Source organism: Glycine max, chromosome 6 (genome assembly GCF_000004515.6).
Source record: "Glycine max cultivar Williams 82 chromosome 6, Glycine_max_v4.0, whole genome shotgun sequence".
Lineage (NCBI taxonomy): Eukaryota > Viridiplantae > Streptophyta > Magnoliopsida > Fabales > Fabaceae > Glycine > Glycine max.
This window is the reverse complement of record NC_038242.2, coordinates 5,633,285-5,659,967: the sequence shown is the minus strand read 5'-3', so window position 1 is coordinate 5,659,967 and position 26,683 is coordinate 5,633,285. Positions and strand designations below refer to the sequence as shown.

The 26,683-nt window shown below is 34.8% G+C and overlaps 2 protein-coding genes across 4 annotated transcripts; one reads left to right on the top strand and one right to left on the bottom strand.

The window, feature by feature from the left end:
* The first annotated feature begins 271 nt into the window (after positions 1 to 271).
* On the top strand, positions 272 to 21,546 carry LOC100796955 (protein TIC236, chloroplastic). 3 transcript variants are annotated; one of them, XM_041016293.1, is made up of 24 exons: positions 272 to 2,440; positions 2,770 to 2,968; positions 3,077 to 3,136; positions 3,219 to 3,323; positions 3,967 to 4,107; positions 4,363 to 4,425; positions 5,588 to 5,818; positions 5,915 to 5,998; positions 6,494 to 6,651; positions 6,862 to 7,384; positions 9,350 to 9,520; positions 9,669 to 9,728; positions 10,804 to 10,926; positions 12,173 to 12,448; positions 14,034 to 14,099; positions 14,492 to 14,620; positions 14,709 to 15,530; positions 15,609 to 15,889; positions 16,073 to 16,329; positions 17,094 to 17,335; positions 17,466 to 17,633; positions 18,532 to 18,804; positions 19,118 to 19,309; positions 21,414 to 21,546. In XM_041016293.1, exons 1-23 carry the CDS (start codon positions 564 to 566, stop codon positions 19,259 to 19,261), a joined length of 6,453 nt encoding a protein of 2,150 aa, XP_040872227.1. In that variant the 5' UTR covers positions 272 to 563; the 3' UTR covers positions 19,262 to 19,309; positions 21,414 to 21,546. The 3 variants fall into 3 exon arrangements, with proteins under 3 accessions (XP_040872227.1, XP_003527803.1, XP_014631700.1); XM_003527755.5 differs by lacking the exon at positions 21,414 to 21,546 and having other exon boundaries at positions 19,118 to 19,616; XM_014776214.3 differs by lacking the exons at positions 17,094 to 17,335; positions 17,466 to 17,633; positions 18,532 to 18,804; positions 19,118 to 19,309; positions 21,414 to 21,546 and having other exon boundaries at positions 15,609 to 15,948; positions 16,073 to 16,168.
* On the bottom strand, positions 20,616 to 25,536 carry LOC100809891 (psbP domain-containing protein 5, chloroplastic). Its single transcript, XM_003526390.5, has 11 exons — positions 25,358 to 25,536; positions 25,108 to 25,271; positions 24,856 to 24,964; positions 24,280 to 24,329; positions 23,950 to 24,017; positions 23,780 to 23,878; positions 22,954 to 23,013; positions 22,043 to 22,102; positions 21,902 to 21,956; positions 21,489 to 21,538; positions 20,616 to 20,928 (listed from the first exon to the last, which is right to left on the bottom strand). The coding sequence occupies exons 1-11, from the start codon at positions 25,429 to 25,431 to the stop codon at positions 20,830 to 20,832; spliced, it is 888 nt and encodes a 295-aa protein (XP_003526438.1). The 5' UTR covers positions 25,432 to 25,536; the 3' UTR covers positions 20,616 to 20,829.
* Positions 25,537 to 26,683: the final 1,147 nt, after the last annotated feature.

Sequence of the window (26,683 nt, the reverse complement as noted above, 5' to 3'; positions counted from 1 at the left end):
TAATGTTAACTTATTTAGTCAAAACTAAAAAATTTAAAAAGTTTATATAAAATCTAAAATTCAAAGTTTAATGCTCATTATAATAAAATGTTTTTTTCCTTTTACCATATTTTTTTAAATATTAAAATGTAAACAAAACCGTTTGATTTCTATTTTATTTTTCTCTCACGGGAGTAGGCAGCTGTATATACTTTCAGTAACGACATCGTTAAAGGCATTTTTTCTTTTTCATTTGATTTCCCTCAAGACAAGCAACGTAACATTCATTCGGAAAAGAAAAATAAAACGAACGTAATATTCTTTGTGTCTCGTTCTTTCTTGTTTCCATTTCCCACTACCAAAACATACATACTGCAGTGCACTATAATAGTTCCAACTCCATAATCAATGATCTCACTCTCATTTGAGACACCAAACCAAACGACATTGATTGCTTTCCAGTACTTCACTTCTCAATCCCTATGCTCTATTTCGCATGCGCGCGCTTTTCTGAATCGTTAATGAACAGAGAATAAGAGCTTCTTCGTCCCTCCCATGTTTCAGGTTTATGAGAGAAGGAGACAATGGACACTTTGTTTTTTGGGATAAAGCTTCGTGCTTCTTTGCAAGGTAACAACACTATCAAAAGGGTTTTCCCCAGAAGCAAGAGGTGCAACGTTTCTGCAAAACACGTTCGTTACCCATTGAGGCATGCTTTTAGGTTTTGTGGCCAAAATGTAAACTTGTTGAAGAAACACCATGTTTCCGCAAGTTGGTCTAGGTTGAAATGTTTCAGGGAAAAGGAACCACCCTTTTCTCTCAGTGTGAGTTATTTCACCCCATTGTGGAAAGAGGGGGTTCTTTTGATGAGGGCCTCTGTGTTCACTGCTGTTATCTCTGGTTTGTGTCTTTTGGTTTGGTTTGGAAGGAACAAAGCCTGGGGTTTTGTTGAAACAAATATCTTGCCTTCTGTTTGTTCAGTGATCAGTGAGTATGTTCAGCGCGATGTTTGCTTTGGCAAGGTTTTGAGAATCTCACCCTTGAGTGTAACATTGGAGTCATGTTCATTTGGGCCGAATGAAGAGGAGTTTTCTTGTGGTGAGGCTCCCACCGTGAAGGTTCGTTTTCGCCCTCTTGCTAGCCTGTGGAGGGGGAAATTTGTGTTTGATGCAGTATTGTCACATCCGTGTGTCTTGGTAGTGCAGAAGAAAGACTTTAGTTGGTTAGGCATACTGCCATCTCAAGGGGGCATTCAGAGGCGCTTGTCAACCAAAGAAGGACTTGATCATCGCACTAGAGTGAGGAGGGTTGCTCGAGAGGAGGCAGCTGCTAAATATGTGAGAGAAAGGGATGATGCAGCTAGGGAAGCTGCAGAGATGGGTTACTTTGTTTCTGAGAAGAATTGTGGTCCATCCAAGGGCGATGACGATTTAAAGGAAATTGCAACTCATTCAGTAGGAGGAACAAACTCCAAGAGTTTTTTCTGCATGAAGGAGGTGGAGCAGCATGGTCATCGTTGCGTGGGCACAGGTGTTGATTATGATATGAAACATGCTGATTTGGAGGAGTCATTTAGGGTAAAGTTTCCTGAAAAAGGACTTAAGTTTTGGAAAAGAGTCATAAAAGGGCATAGAAAACACAAATTTAAGCCGAAGGCTAAAAGGAGTGACATCAGTGCATCTGGTATTGCTCTCAGAAAAAGAATTCTTGAACGCGGTGCATTTGCAGCAAATGCATACTTTCGCAGTCAATCACATGGGAAGTTTGAGCAGCCTTTGTCTTCTTCTGGATGTTTTCATGCTAGAGATCATGATAGGCAATTGGTAAAAAGTGATGACAAAAATGATGTATCTGTTGCCAGTGGTGATGATAATAGAAATGGTGATCACCGAAATGGAACACAATTCAGAGATCTGGGAGTCTGGTCTCCTTCAGCTAATGAAAATATTAATGGTCATTCAAATGATTTAAATTTTTGCAGTGATCTGCATTCACAGACAAGGGAGAGTAAACATGAAAATTTACAATCTAGTGAGGATGTTGCAGAACATGCCAATGCTAATATTAGTACAGAGAAAAAGGAGGAGTTGGGACTTCATGTTGCACACAGTCCAATTGATGTTAGTGCAACTAGGGGCCAAAGAGATTTGGTTTCTGTGAAGCCTAGTTCTCTGTTGGCAGCATATTTTCACGTTCCGTTTGAGACCTTGATTATGAAATTTGGCTTAAACTCGTTTTTTAGAAACATTGAGGGGTTGAAATCTTTCTTCCTTTCTGGTCCCATTGAAAAGTTGAAGTCTGAAATGGGTCTGAAAGTTGAAGGTACTGTTTCTGAAAATGTAGATGGGGTAGATGTTCTGCAGTCTGAAGACCTAACTAAGATTCTTCCTGTTACATTGGATTCTGTTCAATTTAGAGGTGCAACTGTGATGCTACTTACATATGGTGACAGGGAAGTTAGGTGAGAGCTATTATCATTTATTATAGAAATGAAGTGATGAACACACCTTTTAACCCAGCTTATAATTTTAATGATGTAGGTTTTTAGAGAGTTTTTGTTAGATCCTTTTCTAAAAGTCTAAATGCTATTTTTTCTACCCTCACACTAACCTCCCTTAATTGTTTGAAAAACATTACACCATGTCCTCTTATAAGGTAGGTTGTTGTGAACGTTAAAGAAACAACAAGAGTTTGTGAAATCTCATGAAACCTCAGGGGGTGTCAGTTTAATTTACTCTTTTGAAAATATGATTTGCATCAATTTAAGTGTTCTATATGTTTTACTTTCAGGGTGCTGGAGAATGTCAATGGCCATGTGAAGTTTCATAACCACTACGACCATATAAATGTAAAACTGAGTGGAAATTGTAAGACTTGGAGATCAGATGATATATGTGAAGGTGATAGCTGGTTGTCTGTTGATGTTTTTGTTGACACTGTTGAGCAGAAATGGCATGCAAATTTGAAAATTGACCACTTTTTTGTCCCGGTAAAGTATATAGTAACTTGAAGTTTCAATATTTTGTTATCTTCCTATAGTTCCATTTAAGTTGTATGCATGATTATGTAGTTTATGTCTGTGTTATGTTCTATGCAGCTGTTTGAAAGGATCCTAGACATTCCAATTACATGGTCTAAAGGAAGGGCCAGCGGTGAGGTGCTTCTCTAACCTTAGTTACATGAGAATTGATAATTTGATATAACTTCACCTGTTTGATATATTGTTTCCCTATACTTAGGTTCACTTGTGCATGTCAAAGGGTGAAACTTTTCCAAATCATCATGGACAGCTTAACGTAACAGGGTTGAACTTCCAACTATCAGACGCTCCATCGTGTTTTTCCGTATGTCTTCATTTCATCTATGTTAGGATGCCTTGTGCAATTCCTTTTTGACACTTGAAATTTCATTTGTGATATATTTTTTATTCTTTTGAAAGGCAAATGAGCCATTACATACACATTGTATTTTATAAAACAAAAAATATACTTTATATTCATGGTGACACATGCCTAATGAGTTTTATATTCATTAGGTTCTTTATGAAATATTAGAAGCTCTGTTTATTAGTTAAATATGTGAAATTTTTGTACCAAAAATAATACTTACTCTTTATTTTCTGACAAATAAGGATATTTGTTGTGAAGCCTGGGAAGAAGAATGCAGCAATATTTGTATGGGTGATTGCCCTTTCTTGTTTGATGTGATGCATTGAGTGGAAATCTAAAAATGTGATTTATTGGGGAGGAGGGATCATGCTTGGTACAACCCCCTGTCGTCTAGTTTTTTTTTTTAGTTGTTTCTGCTGATGAGTAATGAGTAACAACTGCATACTAGTAACTGTTGATGACTACTGGATCTTTGGTCTCATATAGAGTGTTTAGGCTTATTGATCTACAACCATACTAAATATTTCTGTTGTTGGCACACTTGAAATTGAAAGATGTTCTCCTCTCGTGTTTGTACTTTGTGTGCTTGTTCTTGCAGAACATATCAGGAAGTTTATGTTTTCGTGGTCAAAGTATATTTTTACACAATGCATGTGGCTGGTTTGGCAGCATTCCTCTAGAAGCATCAGGAGATTTTGGCATTCATCCCGAGGAAGGAGAATTTCATCTTATGTGTCAGGTACTTATTTATGTGTGTGTGCTTGTGTACATAAGTACTTATTTATTGTTAGTAGATAGTAGATTTACTAATAGTGGGCTTGGATTTGCACTAGGGCTTGACCTGATTAGTAGTATAAATAGTTGCATTAGGTTATTGTATAAGTGTGAGTAACATCTCATAATACATTGTTGGCTGTCATTCTTTCATTTTTCTTGTCTAAATAAATTCTTAAACTTTTCATCTGCCCTAATACTTTGTTGACCAATTTTCCAGGTTCCTAGTGTTGAAGTGAATGCTTTGATGAGAACTTTCAATATGAGATCTCTCTCGTTCCCAGTATGTTTTCTTGAGTTCAATGCATTGATTTAACACTTTAAAGTTTTTGAGTAAAATGATCATTTCCATCTTTATATTTTGTTTTCTTTTTGTATCTTATAATTTTTAAATTTGAAAATGGCAACATTAAAGTTTTATGCAAGTCATTCATAAAGTTCTTTCATTTTTGCTTCATTGTTTCTTGTTATTTTTAAAGTGCAGTATCAATGTACCATCATTTCTTTATACTGGTTATACTTGATAGCTTATAAGTGAGCTTTTGATAAAATTTAGGTTAGATTTTCCAAAACTTTTGAGAATCTATCTATGGCTTATTATGAAAGTTACGTAGATTTTCAAAATTCGAGACATGACAAATGCCCGAGGTCAATTAAAATTTTGGTTGCTACAGTAAGCCCTGGCACAACAGTAAAGTTGTGCCTTGGTGACCAGGTCATGGGTTTGAATCTGGAAACAAACTCTTTGCAAATGCAAGGGTAATGCTGCGTACAATGACCCTCCCCCATACCTTTGCATAGCGAGGAGCCTCTGGGCACTGGGGTACACTAGTTTTTTTCTCTTGAATTTGGGTCAGACCTAACTCAACCCCAAAAGCTATCTCACAAGGTGTGAATTGCCTAAGCCTTTATAGGCTCTACTTTGGCCATATGTAAAGTCGATGTAAGATCTCAACAAGTTCTTACATGAAGACCCTACATTTTGATCTCTATATGTTTTTTGTTTAACCAAATTGATCCCCACCATTTACCGAAGTTATAATGGTGTTAGAGTATTTTTCATATAAGGACCAAAACAAAAAACAGTATGTCATGCGTAGGGACCTAAATTAATATAAAGTTTCTTACATGTAGGGACCTAAATGCACTGCAATATGTTTTTGTTAAGGGATTAAATTGAAAAACGGTGTCAAGTATAGGGGCAAAATTTAACAATGTTATAATTTCAATAAACAACAAGGATTGATTCATAAATGATTTTCCTTATAGGAACCAAATATAAGATTTTATTTTTTATTTATTTTTATGTATGGACTAAAAAAAACAGTGTGAACTGTGAAGTGTAGAGACTAAATTTATAATTCAACCAAAGCAGTTGTTAGCTTATCCAATATCAATCCTTGTATTTCTATATTTTTTTCATAATTAAAGTTTATTTATTGCAGTTAGCAGGGTCGATAACTGCTCTATTTAACTGTCAAGGCCCACTGGATACTCCTATATTTGTGGGAACTGGAATGGTTTCTAGGACATTCTCTTCTTTGCATGTTGATACTCCTACAACTGTAGCATCTGAAGCACTTGCTAAAAGTAAGGAGGCTGGAGCGTTGGCAGCATTTGATCGTGTACCATTTTCACATGTATCTGCTAATTTCACTTTCAACACTGATAGCTGTGTAAGTTGAAAGTGGTAATAATTTTGCACATGGTGGTTCAGAGTTGAGTTGTGACTCATTGTTTATGTTTGGTAACACTTCCACTGCATAGCACAGATTGCTGATTTGTATGAAATTAGAGCAAGCCTTGTGGACGGTGGTGAAATTCGAGGGGCTGGGACAGTATGGATATGCTCAGAGGTATATTGCTTCCTTAATCTATTAGAAAGCAAGCATTTTTTCTTTCTTTTCTTAGCCACAAGATAGCATGCTTTTATTAAGCAAATAGTTAGCACTATGAGGGGGGATGGATTCTTGGAAGCTTTGGCACAGTCATGTAATTTTGCCACCATTATACACACTTATTATATGACTTTTTTCAGGGAGGGGATGAATTTTACAATAAATTATTTTCATTTTCTGTCACCTGTTTGCTAAGGATACTAATTTATTCTTTCTCTTTCACTTTAAAATTTAAATGGCTTTCTTCCATAATCCATATGACATAGTCAAGTGATAATCACACACTGAAAGGTGGTGAACTTCACACTCACAAATCAGGATATTAGTAGGTTTCATTGATTTGGCTAAAACAATTTCAGAATGTGAATGTCTTTTCCCATGTGTATGCTGTTGCCCCATTTTTCTCTACAGTTTGTCCCTCCCCTCTGCTAATGTATACTATTTTGTTCTCAGGCTGAGAATGATGAGACAGCAATAGATGCAAACTTCTCTGGAAGTTTGGCCTTTGAAAAAATTATGCTTCGCTATATTCCCAGTTATCATCATTTGATGCCACTCAAATTTGGAGTTTTAAGTGAAAACACAAAACTTTCAGGGTCTCTTTTAAGACCGTAAGATTATTCCTTTTTCAGTTTTGATTAGTTTTTATTGATTAAGATCCGGTATTATTGTTGCTTATTATATATTTATATTATCAATCATTTTTCCACTTTTTTTATCATGGATATCTATTGTACTTCATGTTGGCTATGTCCCAACTTGTTAATACTTCTTTCCTGTCTCAATGTGAGTTTTTTTTTTTATCATATTTTTAATTGCAGGAGGTTTGATATAAAATGGACTGCATCGAAAGCAGAAGGATCTTTTAGTGATGCTAGAGGAGATATCATAATCTCAGATGATTTCGTTACTGTTAATTCTGCTTCAGCTGCATTTGATTTGTATATGAAAGTTCAAACATCTTATTCTGATAATTTTTCTCTTAAAAGAGAAGAGTTTTATGCACCAAGAGCCATTCCATTTACCGTTAGTGGAGTTGAGTTTGATTTGCACATGCGTGGATTTGAATTCTTTAGTTTGGTCACTCCTTATACATTGGATTTTCCAAGACCTTTGATTTTGAAAGCAACCGGAAGGATCAAGTTTCAGGGAAAGATTTTAAAACCTAGTACCACTGTTATTGAACAAAATTTTGACAAGAACAAGCAGCATGTGCAAATGTTGGAGAAAGGAAGTGCAGATAGTCTTGTTGGTGAGGTTTCAATCTCTGGTCTCAAATTGAATCAATTGATGCTTGCACCTCAAATGTCTGGGTCGTTGAGTGTTTCTCCCGAGAGTATCAAGGTGATGGATAAACTTTTCCCTTCCTAAAAATGTTTCATCGAGATATTATGAATTTAAGAAACTGCTTGGTAGTATTACCTTGTGGTACAATCATGGACAAGGATTCTGTTTTTTTTTTTTTTTTTTGGGGTGGGGGGTGGGTTTACAAAATCATGGACTAGGGATTCCACTAAAGAGATTTGCATTTAATACGGGTGGGGATGGGGGAAGTAGTTTTTTAAATTCAACAACAACAACAACGCCTTATCCCACTAGGTGGGGTCGGCTACATGGATCAACTTCCGCCATAATGTTCTATCAAGTACCATACTTCTATCCAAACCATTAATTTCGAGATCCTTTTTGATAACCTCTCTTATAGGCTTTTTGGGTCTTCCTCTGCCTCGAATTGTTTGTCTTCTCTCCATCTGGTCTACTCTCCTCACTACAGAGTCTACCGGTCTTCTCTCTACATGCCCAAACCACCTAAGTCTATTTTCCACCATCTTCTCTACAATAGGCGCTACTCCAACCCTCTCTCTAATAGCTTCGTTTCTAATTTTATCCTGTCGAGTCTTACCACACATCCACCGCAACATCCTCATCTCCGCTACACCTACTTTATTCTCATGTTGGCTCTTGACCGCCCAACATTCTGTTCCGTACAAAATCGCCGGTCTTACCGCAGTCCGATAAAACTTTTCCTTTGGCTTGATCGGTACCTTTGCATCACATAACACCCCCAATGTTTTTCTCCATTTCATCCATCCTGCTTGAATGCGATGATTCACATCCCCTTCAATTTTCCCATCATCCTGTATTACAGACCCAAGATATTTAAACCGTGCGACTTGAGGGATAATATGGTCTCCTATTTTCACCTCTGAGTTAGAAACCCTCCTTCTTTTGTTGAACTTACATTCCATATACTCCGATTTGCTTCTGCTTAGGCGAAAGCCATGTGTTTCTAGAGCTCGTCTCCAAGTTTCCAACCTCTCATTCAACTCCTCCCTCGACTCTCCAAGGAGGACTATGTCATCTGCAAAAAGCATGCATCTCGGCGCTATCTCTTGGATTTGTTCCGTGAGGACATCCAGAATTAAGGTAAAAAGGTAGGGGCTAAGGGTTGACCCTTGATGTAAACCAATTGTGATGGGAAAATCGTCTGACTCTCCACCCTGTGTCCTAACACTAGTCGATACCCTATCATACATATCTTGGATAGCTCGAATATATGCAACCCTAACCCCTTTCTTCTCTAGAGCTTTCCACAAAATCTCTCTAGGCACTCTATCATACGCTTTCTCCAAGTCAATAAAAATCAAGTGCAAGTCTTGTTGGTCCATGCGATATTGCTCCATCACCCGCCGTAATAAATAAATCGCTTCCATGGTCGACCTTCCCGGCATGAAACCAAATTGATTCTCAGTAACTTGAGTCTCCTTTCTTAATCTCCGTTCGATCACTCTTTCCCATAATTTCATGGTATGACTCATGAGCAATTATTTGGCTAGCAGCTAATATGTTGAAAGAACAGTTAATAAGTAACTGCTTGTTGACTTAATTAACCAGTTGAATGGTTAATTGTTCCCTACTACCAATATTTTTACCAAGAAATCCTTTTTAAAATATCCATTGATTATCATGTTTGATATTTTGATGGATGAAATCTATAGATGTATTCCCATACAGTGAATACATGATAAATATAAACTTTCAGCATACAGTTTAAATCTAGGTCAACTCATCCACATGTGAATTATGTTACCTGTTCATATTTCTCCCCTCTAAAAGTTTATATTTATATTTTATTCCAAAAGGAAATTTCCCCCGTAGTCCCCATATTTAAAAAATATAGTTATTTGTGAAAGGTAGACATCTTTATGTCTGCAAGTTTTGGACATCCTTATGGGAAACCATTTCAGATTTTCTGGCTATATACTAATATATTAGATTTTCTAACTTCCATTCTTTATTGGAGTGAAGTTGAATGCCTCTGGTAGGCCTGATGAAAGTCTTGTGATGGATTTTGTTGGGCCACTACAGCTCAGTGGTGAAAGTGGTCTGAAAAGTGGACAACTGGTGTCCATTTCCCTTCATAAGGGGCAGTTGAGGGCAAACGTAGATTTTCAACCATGTCATTCAGCTAGCTTGGAGGTACTTATATTTAATATTGGGTCCAATGTTTGAATGCAGATATGTTTGTTTCTATGCTGGCATTTTTTTGGCACTCAATATTAGCCCAAAAGCTAATGTTGAAAATCATTCTTTTCATTTTTCTTGCTTTTGTGGGCCGTACTTGTAGGTATGGCATTTTCCACTTGATGAGCTGGAGCTTGCTTCTCTCAAGGGAACTATACAGTGGGTAAGCCATAATATTACCTATTTGACTTCCTAATTCCTTATCATCCCTGTCGTTTGCTGTAACCTCCTATGCATGTCTTGATCATAATGAAGTTGACCCAGTTTTGTGAGGGAGATTAGACAGTTTTCAGTATTATGTTCTGCATGAGTTATTCATCTTGAGGTTTGACCCTAGATTGCTTATAGAGTAAATGTAAGATGACTTTGTGGACAAGAAATGATTATTAGTAGTTGATAACCATCTCTAAATCTTAAACTGCTACAAAATCAAGCAATGGTTATTTGTAGTTAATATCTTAAAGGACGTACACAAAACAGTAGGTTCTAATCAGTGTTAAGGATCAGCATCCCAAAAGCTCAAGTTATTAGGAGAAAGTCTAGAATATTTTTATAATGAGAGGGTAGCTGTGATGGTGGTAAAAAAATAATATAATTTTATTTAATCATATAAAGACATGACAAATATTCTTTTTAAAATAGTTTTTAAAATAAAATTCCTTAAAAGTAGGGAGCGTATCTAAGATGGAATTTGTGGTTACTTTAAAATGGTGATTTTTTCCAGTTTTCAATTACAATAAAAATCAAACTTAAAATAGAAAAGTGGACATCAAATGGAAGAATCCCTTTCTATAAGCAGTATACATATTTCTAAGACAAAACATAGCAAAGATGCACATAGATGAAGAATGGACACATAGCATAAAACTTAGAGGAAAATAATTCTAATATGCAACTTTTGATGTTTCTATCAGATTTGTTGCCATTTCTTTTACCTCTTCACTTCTCCCTTTTTCTTTTCAGTCTTGCCTGAATGATGACTTGGTCAAGGAGGTATTATTTAATGGTCATGGTCTCATGTAATGTAAATAAAATGTGGTGTTTTTCAGCTGGTTGTCTTTTTTTTTCCAGGCAGAAATATCCAACTCTTAGCATTTCTATCAGATTCTTTTTACCTCTTTACTTCTCCCTTTTTCTGTTCAGTCCTGCCTGAATGATGACTTGGTGAAGACATTATCTAATGGGCATGTAAGGAAAATAATGTGGTTTCTTCAATTGGTTGCCTTTTTTTTTTTCAGGCAGAAATCCAGCTTAATCTTCGAAAAAGAAGAGGACATGGAATCATATCTATACTTCGGCCAAAATTCAATGGAGTGCTTGGTGAAGCCCTGGATGTGGCAGCTAGGTGGAGTGGAGATGTTGTGAGTTCCTAAGTTCATTCTCTTATGTTGCGAAGAAGAGAAAGCAAGAAATGAGACTAAATCCATGTGCCAATGTACACAACAGAGTTTATTATTATATAGCGTGGGTACTAATTACAGAGAAAATAATAATTGATAGAGTACTTAAGAGCATCTTTAGTAGGGGTTCTTGAGCTCAAGAACCCCTGTCCACCAGACCTACCATTTTTCTTGCTCAAGAATTCTCCATTCTGGAGGTTGGGTTCTAGGGGAAGAACTCCTCTTTTTTCAAAAAATATTATTTTTAATCTCTTGTTCCCTAACTAATTTCAAATGTGAAACCTACAAAAAGTGATCCAAGAACCCAAATTGGAATTTACCACTAGAACAAAAAATGAGCAAAGTTCTTGTATCCTATGTGACATTATAGGACCCACAAAAAGTGCTCCGAGAACCCAAAATGGATTCTTCCACTAAAGATGCTCTTAATGGGGGTTCTTGAGCTCAAGAACCCTTGTCCACCAAATCTATCATTATTCTTACTCAAGAATTATGCTGGAGGTTGGATTCTAGGGGAAGAACTCCTAAGAACTCCTCTTTTTAAAGAAAAATATTGTGTTTTAATGTAAGTGAGGGAAAAGAGAGGTTCTGTTTTATTTTGTTTTTTTTTTCTGTGCAAGTAAAATCCAAGAACCTAAATTGGATTTTACCATTAGAGCAAAAAATGACAAAAGTTCTTGCATCCTATGTGACATCATGGGACCCACAAAAAGTGGTCCCAAGAACCCAAAATGGGTTCTTCCACTAAAGATGCTCTTAGCATATCTCAGTGTTAGAGTATTCTCTGTATCTTGTACATTAGTGATAAGCTGACTCAGATGCTGAGTCAGCATTAGTTAGCCAGCTGTCATTCTGTTAGAACAGCTGTTGTCTGTTATAGGTGTTGAAAAGCTTCCTTAATTGCAGTCACCCCTAGCCAGCCTTAGTTGCGGTCTCTTTGGAGGCTGCCTGAATTGCAGCCTCAAGGGTGATGGCTTAGTCCTACATCGACTACAAGTTGGTTTTGTTCGGTTGAGTTAGGCTCAAACCCATATTCTAAGAACATTGTAACAGAAATGAGTCAAATGACATCGTTTTATGAATCATTTTGTCGTAGTCATGAGTAATGATATTATGTTGTGGTTATGTTGCATAAATAAAAACTTATTAAGAACTGTAAATTATGTCAAGTTTGTTACTGATTGTCAGTTGATGTTCTTTTGTTCAGATCACTATTGAAAAAACTATTTTGGAACAAAGCTACAGTTATTATGAAATGCAAGGCGAATATGTATTACCTGGCACTCGAGATCATAACCCTGTTGACATAAAAGGCGATGGCTTTTTAAAAAGCTTCTTATCTGGGCATTTTGGTAGTGTTATATCCTCGATGGGTAGGTGGAGAATGAAACTCGATATTCCCAGAGCTGAAGTTGCTGAGATGCTCCCTCTTGCAAGGCTACTTTCTCGAAGTATGGATCCTGCTGTTCTTTCAAGATCAAAGGTTGTTTTATGTTTTATATGTCATTAATCGTCAGATTCTAAATCAGTTGATTTAGATACCTTGCTAATGATTCTATCTTTGTAACATGTGAGTTGGTTAATTCAGGAGTCTAGCCGCATGGTTTATTTGGTGCTAATGAAAACCATATAGCATCACCTTTTTACTTTTTAAGGTTTCAAGTTGATTTGAATGTACTTTGGCTTTCCGTGCTTCCCCTGCCCCAACTCGCACCAAAAAAATTTTTTATTTTCCAAAATATGGGTAGGTATAAAGCTAGAGGAAGCCAAATTCAATTTTAGGTTCTTCATGCTTGTGGCTTTTTTGTTTTCTTGTGGATTGAGTTTGAACCAAAGTAAATTTGTGCTTGTTGAAAGCTTTAAAACCTACCATTGAACTAATAATAAAAATATCACCCTTGATTAAAAAATGAATATACATAACAAATCACATTCTGTCTTACTTTTATATTATATCAAGTTGAAGTTTATAAGCAGTTAAATAACTTCTTTGTAAGATAACAAGAATACCTGCATTCTACAAAGATGGAGTTAGACTTCTTTCTCTTTAATTCTCTATTGATTTTAGGCATTAAATCTTGAAAATGTAGTTGTCAAACTCTAGCATCTAAAAGGCTTGAGGACAGTGAAACCCTGTAAATGAGAGCTGAACTCTATTAGAGGGGTTTGTTCATCTCCATCCATATTAAGGAAGTTTTATGCTATGATAATTTTTTGAATAAGACATAAAAGTTTAGGAGAAAAACTATTGAAAAAAAAAAGAAACTTGCTCTAAATAGTTTTACTGAAGATTTACTTTTTGATAGAGTCCACTAGCATTAAGTGTGCCATGTAGCCAAACCCTGTTGAGTGGTATATGGCTTGGTTGTTATTGTTGTTACTGATGCATTAACGTTGCCAATACTTTCTTTTTAATTAGTATTGTGTGCAAGTAGGTGAACCCATCCAGTTGGGTTAAGGCTTCATTGTTGCTGTACTGTATCGTATTGTACTGTACTGTACTGTATTGTATTGTATGTAAAGTACTAGTTTTCTTGGAGGTTTACTGGTGTTATACTGATATTAATTGTTATTCCTAAAACAAATATCTATCTCCTAAAGTATTGTTTCTGCCACAGATTATTCTTTTGAGAACTCAACAAGTGATGGAAGCCGTAATTAAATTTATTGACCTTACTAGACTTAAACTTAAGTATGAAAATTAATTCAACTTGGGCAACAAGAATATACTATAGGGTTGAAGAATCTGAATAAATAAGTATTATATCACCATGCTTCTGTTTCTATTTTCTAGTCAACCTCTTTTTTGAGTTATAATTGTAAATTAATAGAACATTCAAGTTTGAATAACATATTTGAAATAATTTTTCCCTGTAATTTTATGTTATATATGCTTGCAGGTATTTATCTGCTAAATTTTTTAATGATTGTCAGTTGTTTATTACATATATAGACCTTGAGAAAAGATAATACTAATGTTTGTTACCTTAAAACCTGTGGTTAATCCTGTATACTTAGTTTTTTAAGAAATAGAATACTGATTATGCATGTTACCATGTCATTTGTAGGATTTTTTTATTCAAAGTCTGCAGTCGATGGGATTATATTCTATGAGCACTCAACAACTGCTTGAGGTATCATCAAGCAATCGTTGTATTTTATTTTCCTTTCAAAAGCCACGATATACTTGATGCATCTGAGTTTGTGCTCCCAATATGAAGTGGGCATGTAATGTTTATTTATCAAGGAAAAAACTTAGATGTAGTTCTTTAGGTGCTTTTGGTGTTGCTCACTAATCAAAATTGGAGTTTCAGCTCAGTAATCTATATAATAAAGGTTTGCATTAAATGTCAAGCTGTCAACATAGATTACTGAGATAAAACTCTAATTCTGATAGGAGAACGACACCAAAAACATCTATCAAATTGTATCTAAGTTTTGTCCATTCATTAATTCATGATCCAAATGGTATTCACTGCAAAAATTGAAGTTTCTTTATCTGTCATTAATGATACTCGACTTGCAGTTAAGAAGGGAGCATCATGCTCCGTCAAATGATGTTCTTGATGATTTGAGCCTTCCCGGTTTACTTGAACTCAAAGGTCGCTGGCATGGTTCTCTCAATGCCAGCGGTGGAGGGAATGGAGACACCCTGGTAAAAAATTGTTGTTGTTTGCATTATTGGGAGTTAGCATAAATCATCTACTTTTTGATGATTGGCTTTCTATTCTATTCCATTTCAGGCAGAATTTGACTTTCATGGGGAGGACTGGGAGTGGGGAGAATACAAAACTCAGCGTGTCTTGGCAGTTGGTACTTATAGTAATGATGATGGTTTGAACCTGGAGAAGTTTTTTATCCAGAAGGAAAATGCCACAATTCATGCTGATGGAACTTTGTTAGGACCTAAATCCAACCTTCATTTTGCTGTCTTAAACTTTCCTGTTAGTCTGATACCAACAGTAGTTCAGATCATTGACTCTACATCATCCAATGTTGCTCATTCTCTGCGGCAATTGTTAGCACCCATTAGGGGGATCTTGCATATGGAAGGAGATCTTAGAGGAAGTTTAGCAAAACCAGAATGTGATGCTCAAATTAGGCTACTTGATGGCGCCATTGGTGGAATTGTTCTTGAACGAGCAGAAGTCGTTACCTCTCTAACCTCAACCAGTCACTTTCTATTCAATGCAAAATTTGAACCTTTGATCCAGAATGGTCATGTACTAGTTCAAGGAGCTATTCCTGTTACTTTTTTTCAAAGTAACATGTTACAGCAAGATGTGGAATTAGATAAGAGTAGGACTACTTGGGTTCCTGAATGGGTGAAAAAGAAGAGCATGGGGACTACCGATGATGCCAGAGACAAAAAAGTTTCTAGACGCAGAAATGAAGAAGGTTGGAATACTCAATTAGCTGAAAGCCTTAAAGGTTTAAATTGGCAAATTTTAGATGTTAGAGAAGTCAGGGTTGATGTTGATATAAAAGATGGGGGAATGATGCTGGTAACAGCTTTAACTCCTTATGCCAATTGGCTTCATGGCAGTGCTGATATCATGCTTGAGGTAGGTGATGCCAATAAATTTTTGTTAAATAATTATTTTTACTTGTCTAAAGTATTGTCATGTGGATTGACTTAACAGGCCAGAGGTACAGTTGATCAACCAGTGCTTAATGGATATGCATCATTCCGCAGGGCATCTATATCTTCACCGGTGTTCCGAAATTCACTGACCAACTTTGGTGGAATTGTGCACATGAAATCAAACAGGTTATCCATTCCCTCACTGGAGAGTAGGATAGGCAGAAAAGGAAAGCTTCTTGTAAAGGGGAATCTTCCCCTCAGAACTAAGGAACCAGCTCTCAATGACAAGATCGAGTTTAAGTGTGAAGTTCTAGAAGTGCAGGCAAAAAATATTTTAAGGTTGACTTTTTACCTTCTGGCAGAAGGGATCTAAGCTATGCTTTGACTTATTAATGGATGTATGTAGCTAATGTGATCATCAAATCTCAAATATTATTGACTTTTGGAAATGTCACTTTTATTTTATTAGATTTTATTTGCCTTGTATGATTTTTATTTTTTAAAAAATCCTACTTTTGTCAGTGGCCAGGTTAACTCCCAGGTGCAAATAACTGGTTCCATATTGCAACCTAACATTTCTGGAAATATTAAACTTAGTCAGGGAGAAGTATATTTGCCACATGATAAGGGTGGTGCTGCTTCCAATGGATTCCCATCTTATCCATCTGCAGTTCCCCGTGGTGGCATTGATAAATCATATGCTTCAAGATATATTTCACAGTATTTTGGCTCAGAATCTGCTTCTCTGATGGCCAAAAATTCCCAATCCTCTGGCTCTGGTAATACTTTGCATGGTTTAGCATGCGATTTCTCCCATTTCTTTATAATATTGCTCTATAATCATAACTGCCTTGCTTATTATTGTTAATGTATCACTCTGGATTTCTGTACTGTCACATAATGTATTCAATCTAAATCATGCATATACATTTTTACTCAAATTATTTTTGTTTAACTGCCAACTATGAAGTTAGCATTGTGATAAATCATGATGATATCAATGTAACTACCATGATCATAACTATTAGGTAGTAATCTTCATCATTCAACCTTGTAATAAGTCAGGATGATTAAGTGCAATTAACATACTTGTTCAAAATTAATTACATTACCAATGAAAATATCAATTTGATGTAACATTATAAACATGCTTTTACGTTTTCTTGTTAAGAAGGAAAAGGGATACAATGAAAATTTATGTAGGCCGAGGAAAGAGTTGATTAAAAAAAATTAGAGGATAGTTACATTTTTTATGTTTTAAATATAAAAGGAATAATTATGTTACTACTTACTACTTTTTATTTTTTTATTATTAGAACAGATTTGTAGAACAGGTTTATTTCTGTTGAGTCTTATTGTAAATAGCACTACTTTAGGATGCTATTTCCAAAAAAAATTCTCTGTACAAGTACAAGTTTGTTGTTTTATTTCCTTTTATTATGAAAGATTAGCTTTTTTTTGTGATATAGGTCTATTCTAGGCAACTAGTTAATATTTTTTGGGTATATGATGATATTCCTTTGAAAAAAAACACACATGGCAGTCAATGAGTCAATTCAGGTGGAAAAGGATATGGAGGAAGTGCAGATAAAACCAAATATAGGAATCCGCCTTAGTGATCTGAAGCTTGTGCTTGGACCAGAGTTGAAGATAGTTTATCCTTTCATCCTTAATTTTTCTGTTAGTGGAGAGCTTGAGTTGAATGGTCTTGCCCATCCCAAATGCATAAAACCTAGGGGCACACTGGCATTTGAGAATGGAGAAGTTGATCTAGTCGCAACGCAGGTTTGTGTGAACCTTTATTTTGAAACTCTTATGAACAGTAATCACAGTTTCTTCTCGGCTAGTTTTGTTTTGGATGTCCCTAACTTTAGGAAGCCATTGTTTAGGTTGATAAAATTCACTTTAAATGCAGGTGAGGTTAAAACGGGAGCATCTCAATGTTGCAAGGTTTGAACCTGATAATGGACTAGATCCTATGCTAGATTTAACCTTGGTTGGATCTGAGAGGCAATATAGAATTCATCATCGAGCTAGCAATTGGCAGGAGTTTGTAGAACAGGATACACTGTCACCAATTGAGGTAAATGACACTGCTCTCCATTATCTTGCTTGATCATTCTGGAGCTCTAAACTATAGTGCTGTGTTCAACTTGTAACATGTGTTGTCATTGTCAAACAACACAAATAAGGTGCATATCTATGCTGATACTTTTGAAAAGTTACACTTACCCTGCAAGTTTCAGTGTCATTTTATTCTCCCAAAAATAATAAGAAAAAAAATATGTAAGGGGAAGATGTAAACTTGAGTAACTTTTCTGTCCAATGGCCTTTATTTGCACTTGTAATTTTTTGGATGTGTCAGACTTCTTATTCTCTCCATTCTAGGAGACTCCTGCCTCCTTCTCTGACTGCCAAACTATTTTTTAAAAAAATGTATGCCTTTGTGAATTTTGTTCTCTATTGACCCATGAAGTAAATCAATCACAATCATTCTCAATAGAAGACAACAACTTCACTCATTTCACAACAGTTAATAAAAGAATGAAATCTCATAAGTGTACGAGCCAATTTATTTATTTTTGTTATCTATTCTCAGAAGAAGCATTATTACATAAGAGTTGTAAATTGTAATCATTTGAAACTTGAGGTCCCATATCCTCCTTATTGGGTTTAGGGTTTAGGATCAACTGGTCCAGTCTGGTTAGGGTTGGAACAGGTCCTTGAGCTGATGAAGCTCTTAAAATCCCCAGTTGAAGCCAAACAAGTAACTCTCAGTCTTGTACCATTGCGTGTGCACATTAACATTCACTTTAACTGTGTTATGGTCACAAAAAATCTCCATGTGCTGCTGGATCTAAAAGTTGCTCTAATTATTCGAAGTTTTAAAGTCAGTCAAAAGTTTCATCTGTGAAAGATCAATATTCTCATGATTTTTCCTTCCAGTAGCATGGTCTTATTAATTATTTCAACCCATGCAGGTTGCCAGAAGACTTGATAGTCAGTTAGCAGAATCCATTTTGGAAAACAATGGTCATGTTGCATTTGAAAAGGTTGTAACTGCTACTCTTGAAAAACTAATGCCACGAATAGAAGGGAAGGGAGAGTTTGGCCTGGCTAAGTGGAAGTTGGTTTACGCTCCCCAGATTCCTAGTTTGGTTTGTTCTGGTGCTACAGTAGATCCTTTCACGTTACTTGCTGCTAATTTATCATTTGGTACGGACGTTGAAGTCCAGCTTGGGAAACATATTCAGGTAATAATAATCATTATAATCAAATAAGTTCATATTTCCAAGCTTTGGTTTCCAAGAACTGGATTTCTATTAATTTCAGCATACTTCTCTTGTCAATCGATATGTATCAATAGAGGGAAATTATTAGTTATAATGTTTCTTTGTAAGTAAAGCAAGCAACAGATGCTAAAAGCTCTATTTTGATCATGGTACTTAAAATGTAATGGAGAAGAACATATAAAGTATTCTATATATGTCAACTAAAAAACATCTATATGGGTATGTCAATGAGTATTCTATAAGTGTCAACTAAAAGCAACTGTTTTTCTTGCAGGCCAGAATCGTTAGGCAAATGAAGGAGTCACAGATGGCAATGGAATGGACCTTGACCTATGAACTTACAAGTCGTTTGCATCTGTGTCTAAAGAATGGCTCATCCAAATGCATACTTTTTGAGTATTCTGCATCCCAGGATTAACTAACATCCAAATAACATTTGCACTTTGGAAAATCAGTCTTACCCTAGGTAAATGCATAGCTTAAATACATGCCAATATCAAACTTACCTCACATGTTTTGTTCAAAGGGTACTCTTTGAATAGGTAGAAGTAGTTAAGATGCATATCATTCTTTTGCTCAGTTTGAGCTTTTTAATAGGGTAGATGCTAAATTCATGAATAATCCCACCTTAGTTTTGAATAGAAATTCTACATTAATGGAAAAAAAATGTAGCTTGATTAGAATGAGGGATGCAGTGTAAGAGGGGTTTGTTTCTTTTCAGCCTCACAGAAGTCCGAACCATTGAACCCTATTTACTTTCAACCATTCATTCATTTTTAAATATTAAAATATAATAAAAAAATTTCTAAACTAACAAACAGGAGAATTAGAATATCTCACGTGATATTCAGTTCCTTGTTTTGATTGATTTCTTTTATTTTACCTTTTTTATAAAGTTCAGAAATTTTAGTATTTGAAAAATGAATTATGAAATGGCCATGAATTACTGAGATTTAAGGTAAATAAACCGATGAAATCTCTTCTCAATTAACAATTTAACGTCAACACAAGGCTAAATATATAAATGAAAGACTAATCAAGACATTCAAATTCGAGACATTTATTTATAAAAGTGACAAATTTTAAGGGATTTTAATGCTTTATTTCTTTTTCCTAGAAAGTTCACAAAATATGGTACTAAAATAAGCTTATAAAGTAGGGAAAAAATCTTATTCAAAACAAATATATCATTTCCGAAATATAAGATTTTTTTTAATTTTATGTTTTTTATAAGATTTTTTTTCAGGTTATCTTTTGTATTAGTTATTTTTTGTCAAAAATACGTTAATTACTTTATAACAAATGTTAAGAATTTTCTATTTAAAAAATAAATATTATGAATTAAAAAATAAATACATTCTCTTTTACAAAAATTGAATATCAAGCACTGATTAGATAAAAAAAGCAATTAATTAGAAAGAGAAAGATGATGAGTTCTAATAATTTTAAGAATAATTTTAAAAATAATATAAATTTCCAACAAGTTGAATATTTTCTAATTAAATTAACTAACTTTATTAAAAGTATAAATTAATTAAAATAATCTTATATTTAGGTACATATAAATTATGAATGTACAAATGGCTCCCAGTCTTTTCATCTCCTTGACTCCTCCGTAAGTCTAGCAGGTGCCTCCCGTTAAAAGAGAGAGAGAGAGAGAGAAAACGGAACCACACTTAAAACAAAGATTGAAAAAACTGAGTTTTATTATCGATGTTGGATTGTTTCATGGTCCAAACGATGTTGTAGCAATGATAAAAATAAAAAGTACATTTAGCAAAAAAAAACAGAATTACAATTTACAAGGCCTCAAGTTCTGCTCTCATCTTTTTGCAAGAATCTAATATAATTTGCGACATAACCCAAAGAATATGGGATGCTAATTAGGTTTGCCTTCTTCGAAGAACAATTAAATGATTACATAAATTTCACGCCTAAAAAAAGATCCCATGAATTGATGAATACAATTAAAAATAAATTGAGATTTCACCAAAATCTCCAGGGATCTTTGTACGGAGGAACATAATTTTCTGTTGGGCTAAGAAGACGAAACGAATTCACCGCTTTATCAAGGAAAGGCCCCAGCTGCATCAAATACATTGTATTGTTAGAGCCACACCACATAGATATTCTATTTAGAATTGCAATAGTAATACTTTAAGGTGTCTCATAAATGACCGAATTTTATTATATGTCCCTAACAATTTTTTTGTTGTGAATCACAAAAATATTGAAACTTTTTTCTGCTTTTGAGTCTCTGTCATTAGTTAAGTAATCACGTATCTCCTTACAAACTGATCTTCTCAAGGTTATCCACAGATGTGATGATATCATATCATTACTTAACTAATGACAAAAACTCAAAGAAAAAGTTTTAAAATATCACGGACTCGACAAAATTCAGTCATTTATCAGGGATTAAATATATTTAAAGCCTACTTTGAGCCACATTTTAGATAAGCGTCTCAATTAACACTTAAGAGAAGAACAAGACACATTTGATCATTGGCTGAGGAAGTGCTAGATATTTTTAAGTTTATTTGCTAACTGGTTTTATGCTGCTTCTACAGGTTCTTATATAAATCATTTCAGTGAACAAACATCAAGACACTTGCAGACATGAGAGAGTGAGAGAGAAATGGTACTTTTTCCCACAGAGGGCTGACGGTTGAAGCACTGATAGAGTACAAATAACCTGCAATCAAGTGTTTAGTAATAAAAGAAGAGAATTTCTAAAATGCAACACCAGAAAAATAATATAACTTGAAAAGCTCATAAGTAGCATAAAGAGAAACAATGGCATGTGAATTAGCTCATTGGTGAGCTCATAAAAATATAACAGAGAAATATAACTTTGTCTTGTTTTGTTTTTCTTCCCATTGTTCCTTGTATGTCTGAAACAAGTGTGGTTCTCATTGAATGAGAAATGGAAAAGAGAACAAAATCATTTCCAACAGGAGCTTCCAAGCACTTTGTATCAATTTGCAGAGGACAATCTCATATTAGATGTGCAAAGGTAGAAATAATCTAAACCAATGAAAAAAACTAGAAGATATACCATCTCTTTCAGCTGTTGAAGCAAGATAATGCCTGTAAGTGCTTGATTCGTCGGTCTGTACAATGATGATTTACAAATTAAAAGTAAACATTACAGCCACATCTTTCCATGAAAAAAATTATACCAAAAGGAAGTGCTTACAAGTCTCAAAGGTGCTTTACGAACAAGGTATTCATAATACCAGTACATCTCACCATCAATCTGTGAGGAGACAGACAGATAAGTTTCCGCCGTGCATAAACTTCAACTTAAATATGTAATATCCGGAATATTCATTATTTGAAGATGTAATATCTGGAATATTTATATATGTAATATATAAATGTAGTAACATTTTTTAATATCTGGAATATTCATTTATCATTAACAAATACATGTTTGAAGATCTTCCTGTTCTTATTTGAAGATGTCTATTTATATTAAATACATTTAATCAGCAGATATTTATATTTTTTTTTTTCAAAATGATATTTTAAAAAGCTACACCTTGAGTTATTTTAAGAAAATCGAAGTTGTAACTTACTAAAATACTCCTAAAAAGCAGGTGAGTGTACATTAGCAAACCACATCAGCAAGTTTGCTCATGTGCACCAACCTATTTTTTAAAAAGAGTATTTTAACAAGCTATAAATTGGATTCATTTTAAGAAATCTGAGTTATAACTTACCAAAATACTCTTTCCTAAAAAACAACTGAATATGTGAATGTACTTTAGCAAATCTCATAATAATATAGGAAGCATATCAGGTGAGAGATGATAGTGTGATAGGAGCTAATCTCAACCATATAATTCAAATGGATGGGTAAGATTAAAACTAGCTAAAACAATCTTGACCATGAGTAGTTGTATGACTAAGATCAACTCCACTTATGCTCTCACTAGATATGCGCCGCCCCCCCACCCCAATCCATCCACACACACACAGATATATATATATATATATATATATATATATATATAGAGAGAGAGAGAGAGAGAGAGAGAGAGAGAGAGAGAAAGTGATCCATTATATATTGGAATTCAAGAAATAAGGATGTTTTATGAGGCTTACTTCACTAGAATGGGTATTAAGAACCGAACTCTCTTCTAAGCGCTGACTTGAGGTAACTCGCTGCAAAATGTTGTTATCAGAAATAAATGTGAAGGATTTTCAAGGCAGATGACAATCAATGCAACTTTGTGATGTACACAGTTGGGTGTAACTTCTGTCTGTCTAAACAATAAATTTCAAAAGGCCATGATACTTTGCATATATAAGAGCTTAAATAATCCATTAGAATCCATTTTAACATGACAATCCAAAAGCTATTGGCTTAGAAGGCTGACTAATATTTAAACAGTTATAGGACATCACATCCGCACGTGGCGAAACACTAAAATTATTATCTCATTACCCCTAGCCTTCATGCCCAAGAATAGAAATGGTAAACTAACCAACTGGGATCCAAGAAGAATAATATTTGCATGTGGATTTCTCAAGCAAAGGAAAAGTCCAACATTATGTTAACCTCTTGGAGGTCAACTATATTTTAACCTCTTGGAGCATCATTGTTCGCTCTGTGGTCTGTGAAAATCCTCAAAACAGAAAAAATTTAATTTGACATGTTCTCTTCCCATTTATAATTTATAACTTGAAGTTTAGCCACCATCCAACATTTGTGGCCATATTACCACTCCTTGTTTCCACTTTCCAGGTAGAGATAATCTGTAGTAAGTGATAACTGATGAGTGAATACTAAATCTCTGAATTTTAATTAATACTCATCAATAGTAGCAGTTTCTTGTGGTTTGAAATGATTCCAAAGAGCATGAATTTTGTTTCCAATAAGAATAGCATGAACACACAAAAAATGCGTAATAAAGGAATGACCACTTACCAGGGAAGATCTGTCAGCTAAAACTGAATCAGCAACATCTTTTGCAGTCCATTTACTCTTATCCTTTGATTTTATATAGCTTGAATTTGGTGGACCTATCTGAATTTAGTACAAAAAACTTGAATAGATAACTAAAGCTCCATCAAATAAGTATGAGGCTGAGAAAATACCGTGACAGAAATGATGACATTATCAATAAAGTCAAGACGCTCAGACACAATGCGCAGGCGTGCATCAGCTGCATGGAATTACAGTGCAATTTTTATCCAGAAAAGGAAAATTACAAAGCAAGCATCCAGTATCTTTATGCAAGAGATCAGTATTAACTAGTGCAAAGTGAAAACTTCCTATCATTCAGATATTTTAACCACGGAGCTGATAGCTATTAAATCTAAATGACAGTTGTAACAACTAACAAGTTCACAATGAAACATGACCTCTATTCTGAAATTATTGATAAGATAGATTTTTGCCTTGCAAAGGAAAAGAACAAAACTTACGAGAAAGTGGTGCAGCTGATGAATATCGTTCTGGCTTTCGGGATTCAATCCTTTAAATATATGGAAAGTGTTAGCTTCCTATTATAATCAAGGAAAAACTCCAGACAAAAAATGGAGTTGTAAACCAAATATAGTTATGTTAAATACATTAGCATTAAATCCCATCGGATCAAGCTCACTGGACATATTACTGACACTGTTGAATGGGGTAAAAAGCATTAGATAAAGCTGGAAGTGGAAACTTCCCTTATCGACTTATCGTTTTACTTACTATGAGTAAATAAATAAAGGGTAAAATGTGTTTTAGGTCTATTAAGATTTTATCAAAATTTGTTTTTGTCCCTACAGTTTATAAATGCTTTTAGTCATTGTATTTCTAAAATGTTGTGGATTTCATCCCTTGACCCTATACATTGTTTTTACCTTATGAGGGACCAAATCCACCATATTTCAGAAAATACAAGGACCAAAAAAACCCTTTTTAAATATAGGGACCAAAACCAATTTTGATCAAAACTTGAGGGACGACTTGAAACACATTTTACCCTAAACAAAACGTATATGTAGTTGGCATACCATTTGAAGGTAAAATTATCGGAAGGTAACTCAACAGGGTACATATAAGAATAGGCATTTATTTCGTCAAGAAATGAAGCCATTTTTGGTTCTTCTTCCGCAAGTGTCACTGCAAGACAGAATAAGAGAAAATATGTCTCAATTGTATCACACAATAAAACACATAGCCAATATCAACATAAGTTCTTAAAATCTCTTTTTTTTTTTTTCTTAACAAGCACCAAAATCACACGAAGAATGAAAGAGAGATACCTGAAAGTGGCATTGTTGGAGATAACGAAGTAAGGCCTAACAGCATCAAATCCCTTCTAAAAATCCTGTTTTGTGAAGTGGGTTTTAGAGCACAACATGAAAAGCGTGGTCTTTCCTCGGAGAATGGGCATTTGTGTTGATTAAGGATTGCCCTGGTATTGTTTCTGATGAACATAGATAAATTGGCTAAGAAAAAAGAGAGTAAATATAAGCACAAATTATTGAAAGGTTTAATAAGTAGAAGGAGTACCTGAAGATAAGGTTATTAGGAAGCAGAGTGGGAATGGGGAAGAAGAGGGAGAGGGAGGAGGAAGGAAAAACCATTGGAAGCTCTCAGTTGTGTCATCCACTACTAACCACAGTCCTGTAACATTATCTCACTTTCAACACTTTCCTTTTATTACTCTTACTCTATCTAGTCTTCTATTCTATTCTGACATCATCTAATCTCATGTGTCTCTTAACTTGTTCTGAACAGCAAGGGATAAAATAGGTTCAGAGTAACATCAGTTATTATTATTTTAAAAAATAAAATAAAATAAAATAAAATAGATGGAATTTGTTGTGTTTTGTTTTGCATATATTTAATTAAGTGAAAAAAAAATTAATTTGTCATTCATCATTCTTTTAGTTTTTTTTATTCATATCATTACACCAATAATTGGATAAAAAATGTTTTGTTATAAATATTTAAACAATAAAATCATAATTTATTATATAATATTTAAGTTATTATTAAATATACAGAGTTTGGAAGCTTTTATGAAGTAGCTTTTGATAAAATATTTAAAATAAGAGGATGGTAAAAAGGTGTGAGAATGTAACTTTATTATTTGAAAATGGTTGAATTAGTTGTTAGTTGTTATTCATGAGTTAGTTTGATATTGAATATGTGCAAGGAATTAGCGTTTTACCTCCAATTAATGGTTCTTTTTTGTAGGAATTGTACATATTTTACTGTTTAGTGTGATTTTATAGAGTAAATACTCCAATCTCGTGAATTAATGTTGAATTCAACTCAGTTCAAGGTCAAAAAAGAGAATGTTCAAGTAGTTAATGACTCGCTCAGAGAGACAGATCCGCTCAGCGAGTGACATCCGCTTAGGGAGAGGCATACAGCTCGCTTAGCGGGTTGGGAAACCCTAGAAGATGATAAGTCAGAGATGTGCTCGTCCAACGCACATACAGGCCGTCCAGCAAGGTTGTTGTCTCTTTTCGCACTCAGTGCACCCAGTCTTGCTTAGCCAAAATTTACTTACTCTCACTTAGCGAGCGAGTCACACTAAACGAGTCTTCGGAAGCTGAAAGGTCCAAGAGCCTTTAAAACAATGAAGTTGGCGGAAAATTAATATAATTTTTGGAGAGAGCGCGTTTTTGGAAGAATAAGAGACACAAAGAGAGCAGCAGAGAGAGCTTAGGTTAGAAGGAGTGAAGTTTAGGGTTTAGAGGTTGTAGGAGACATCCTCAACCATCTTTTGCCATTTTCTTTCACTCAAAGCTATTCCTTCCTTGTATTGTGAGATTGCATTGCTTGTAATGAAAGGCTAAGCCTCTTTGTTGGGGAGCTCTACTAAAA

What these genes read in the sequence shown, in the direction of transcription:
- LOC100809891 (XM_003526390.5), bottom strand. Translation starts at nt 25,431, where the DNA reads ATGGTTTTTCCTTCCTCCTCCCTCTCCCTCTTCTTCCCCATTCCCACT. An exon ending in ATGTCATCATTTCTGTCACG is followed by an intron (nt 23,879 to 23,949) that starts GTATTTTCTCAG and finishes TACTAAATTCAG; the next exon opens with ATAGGTCCACCAAATTCAAG. An exon ending in TCAGCCCTCTGTGGGAAAAA is followed by an intron (nt 20,929 to 21,488) that starts GTACCATTTCTC and finishes TATTTGATGCAG; the next exon opens with CTGGGGCCTTTCCTTGATAA.
- LOC100796955 (XM_041016293.1), top strand. Translation starts at nt 564, where the DNA reads ATGGACACTTTGTTTTTTGGGATAAAGCTTCGTGCTTCTTTGCAAGGT. An exon ending in AATTTCATCTTATGTGTCAG is followed by an intron (nt 4,108 to 4,362) that starts GTACTTATTTAT and finishes CCAATTTTCCAG; the next exon opens with GTTCCTAGTGTTGAAGTGAA. An exon ending in CTAGGTGGAGTGGAGATGTT is followed by an intron (nt 10,927 to 12,172) that starts GTGAGTTCCTAA and finishes TCTTTTGTTCAG; the next exon opens with ATCACTATTGAAAAAACTAT.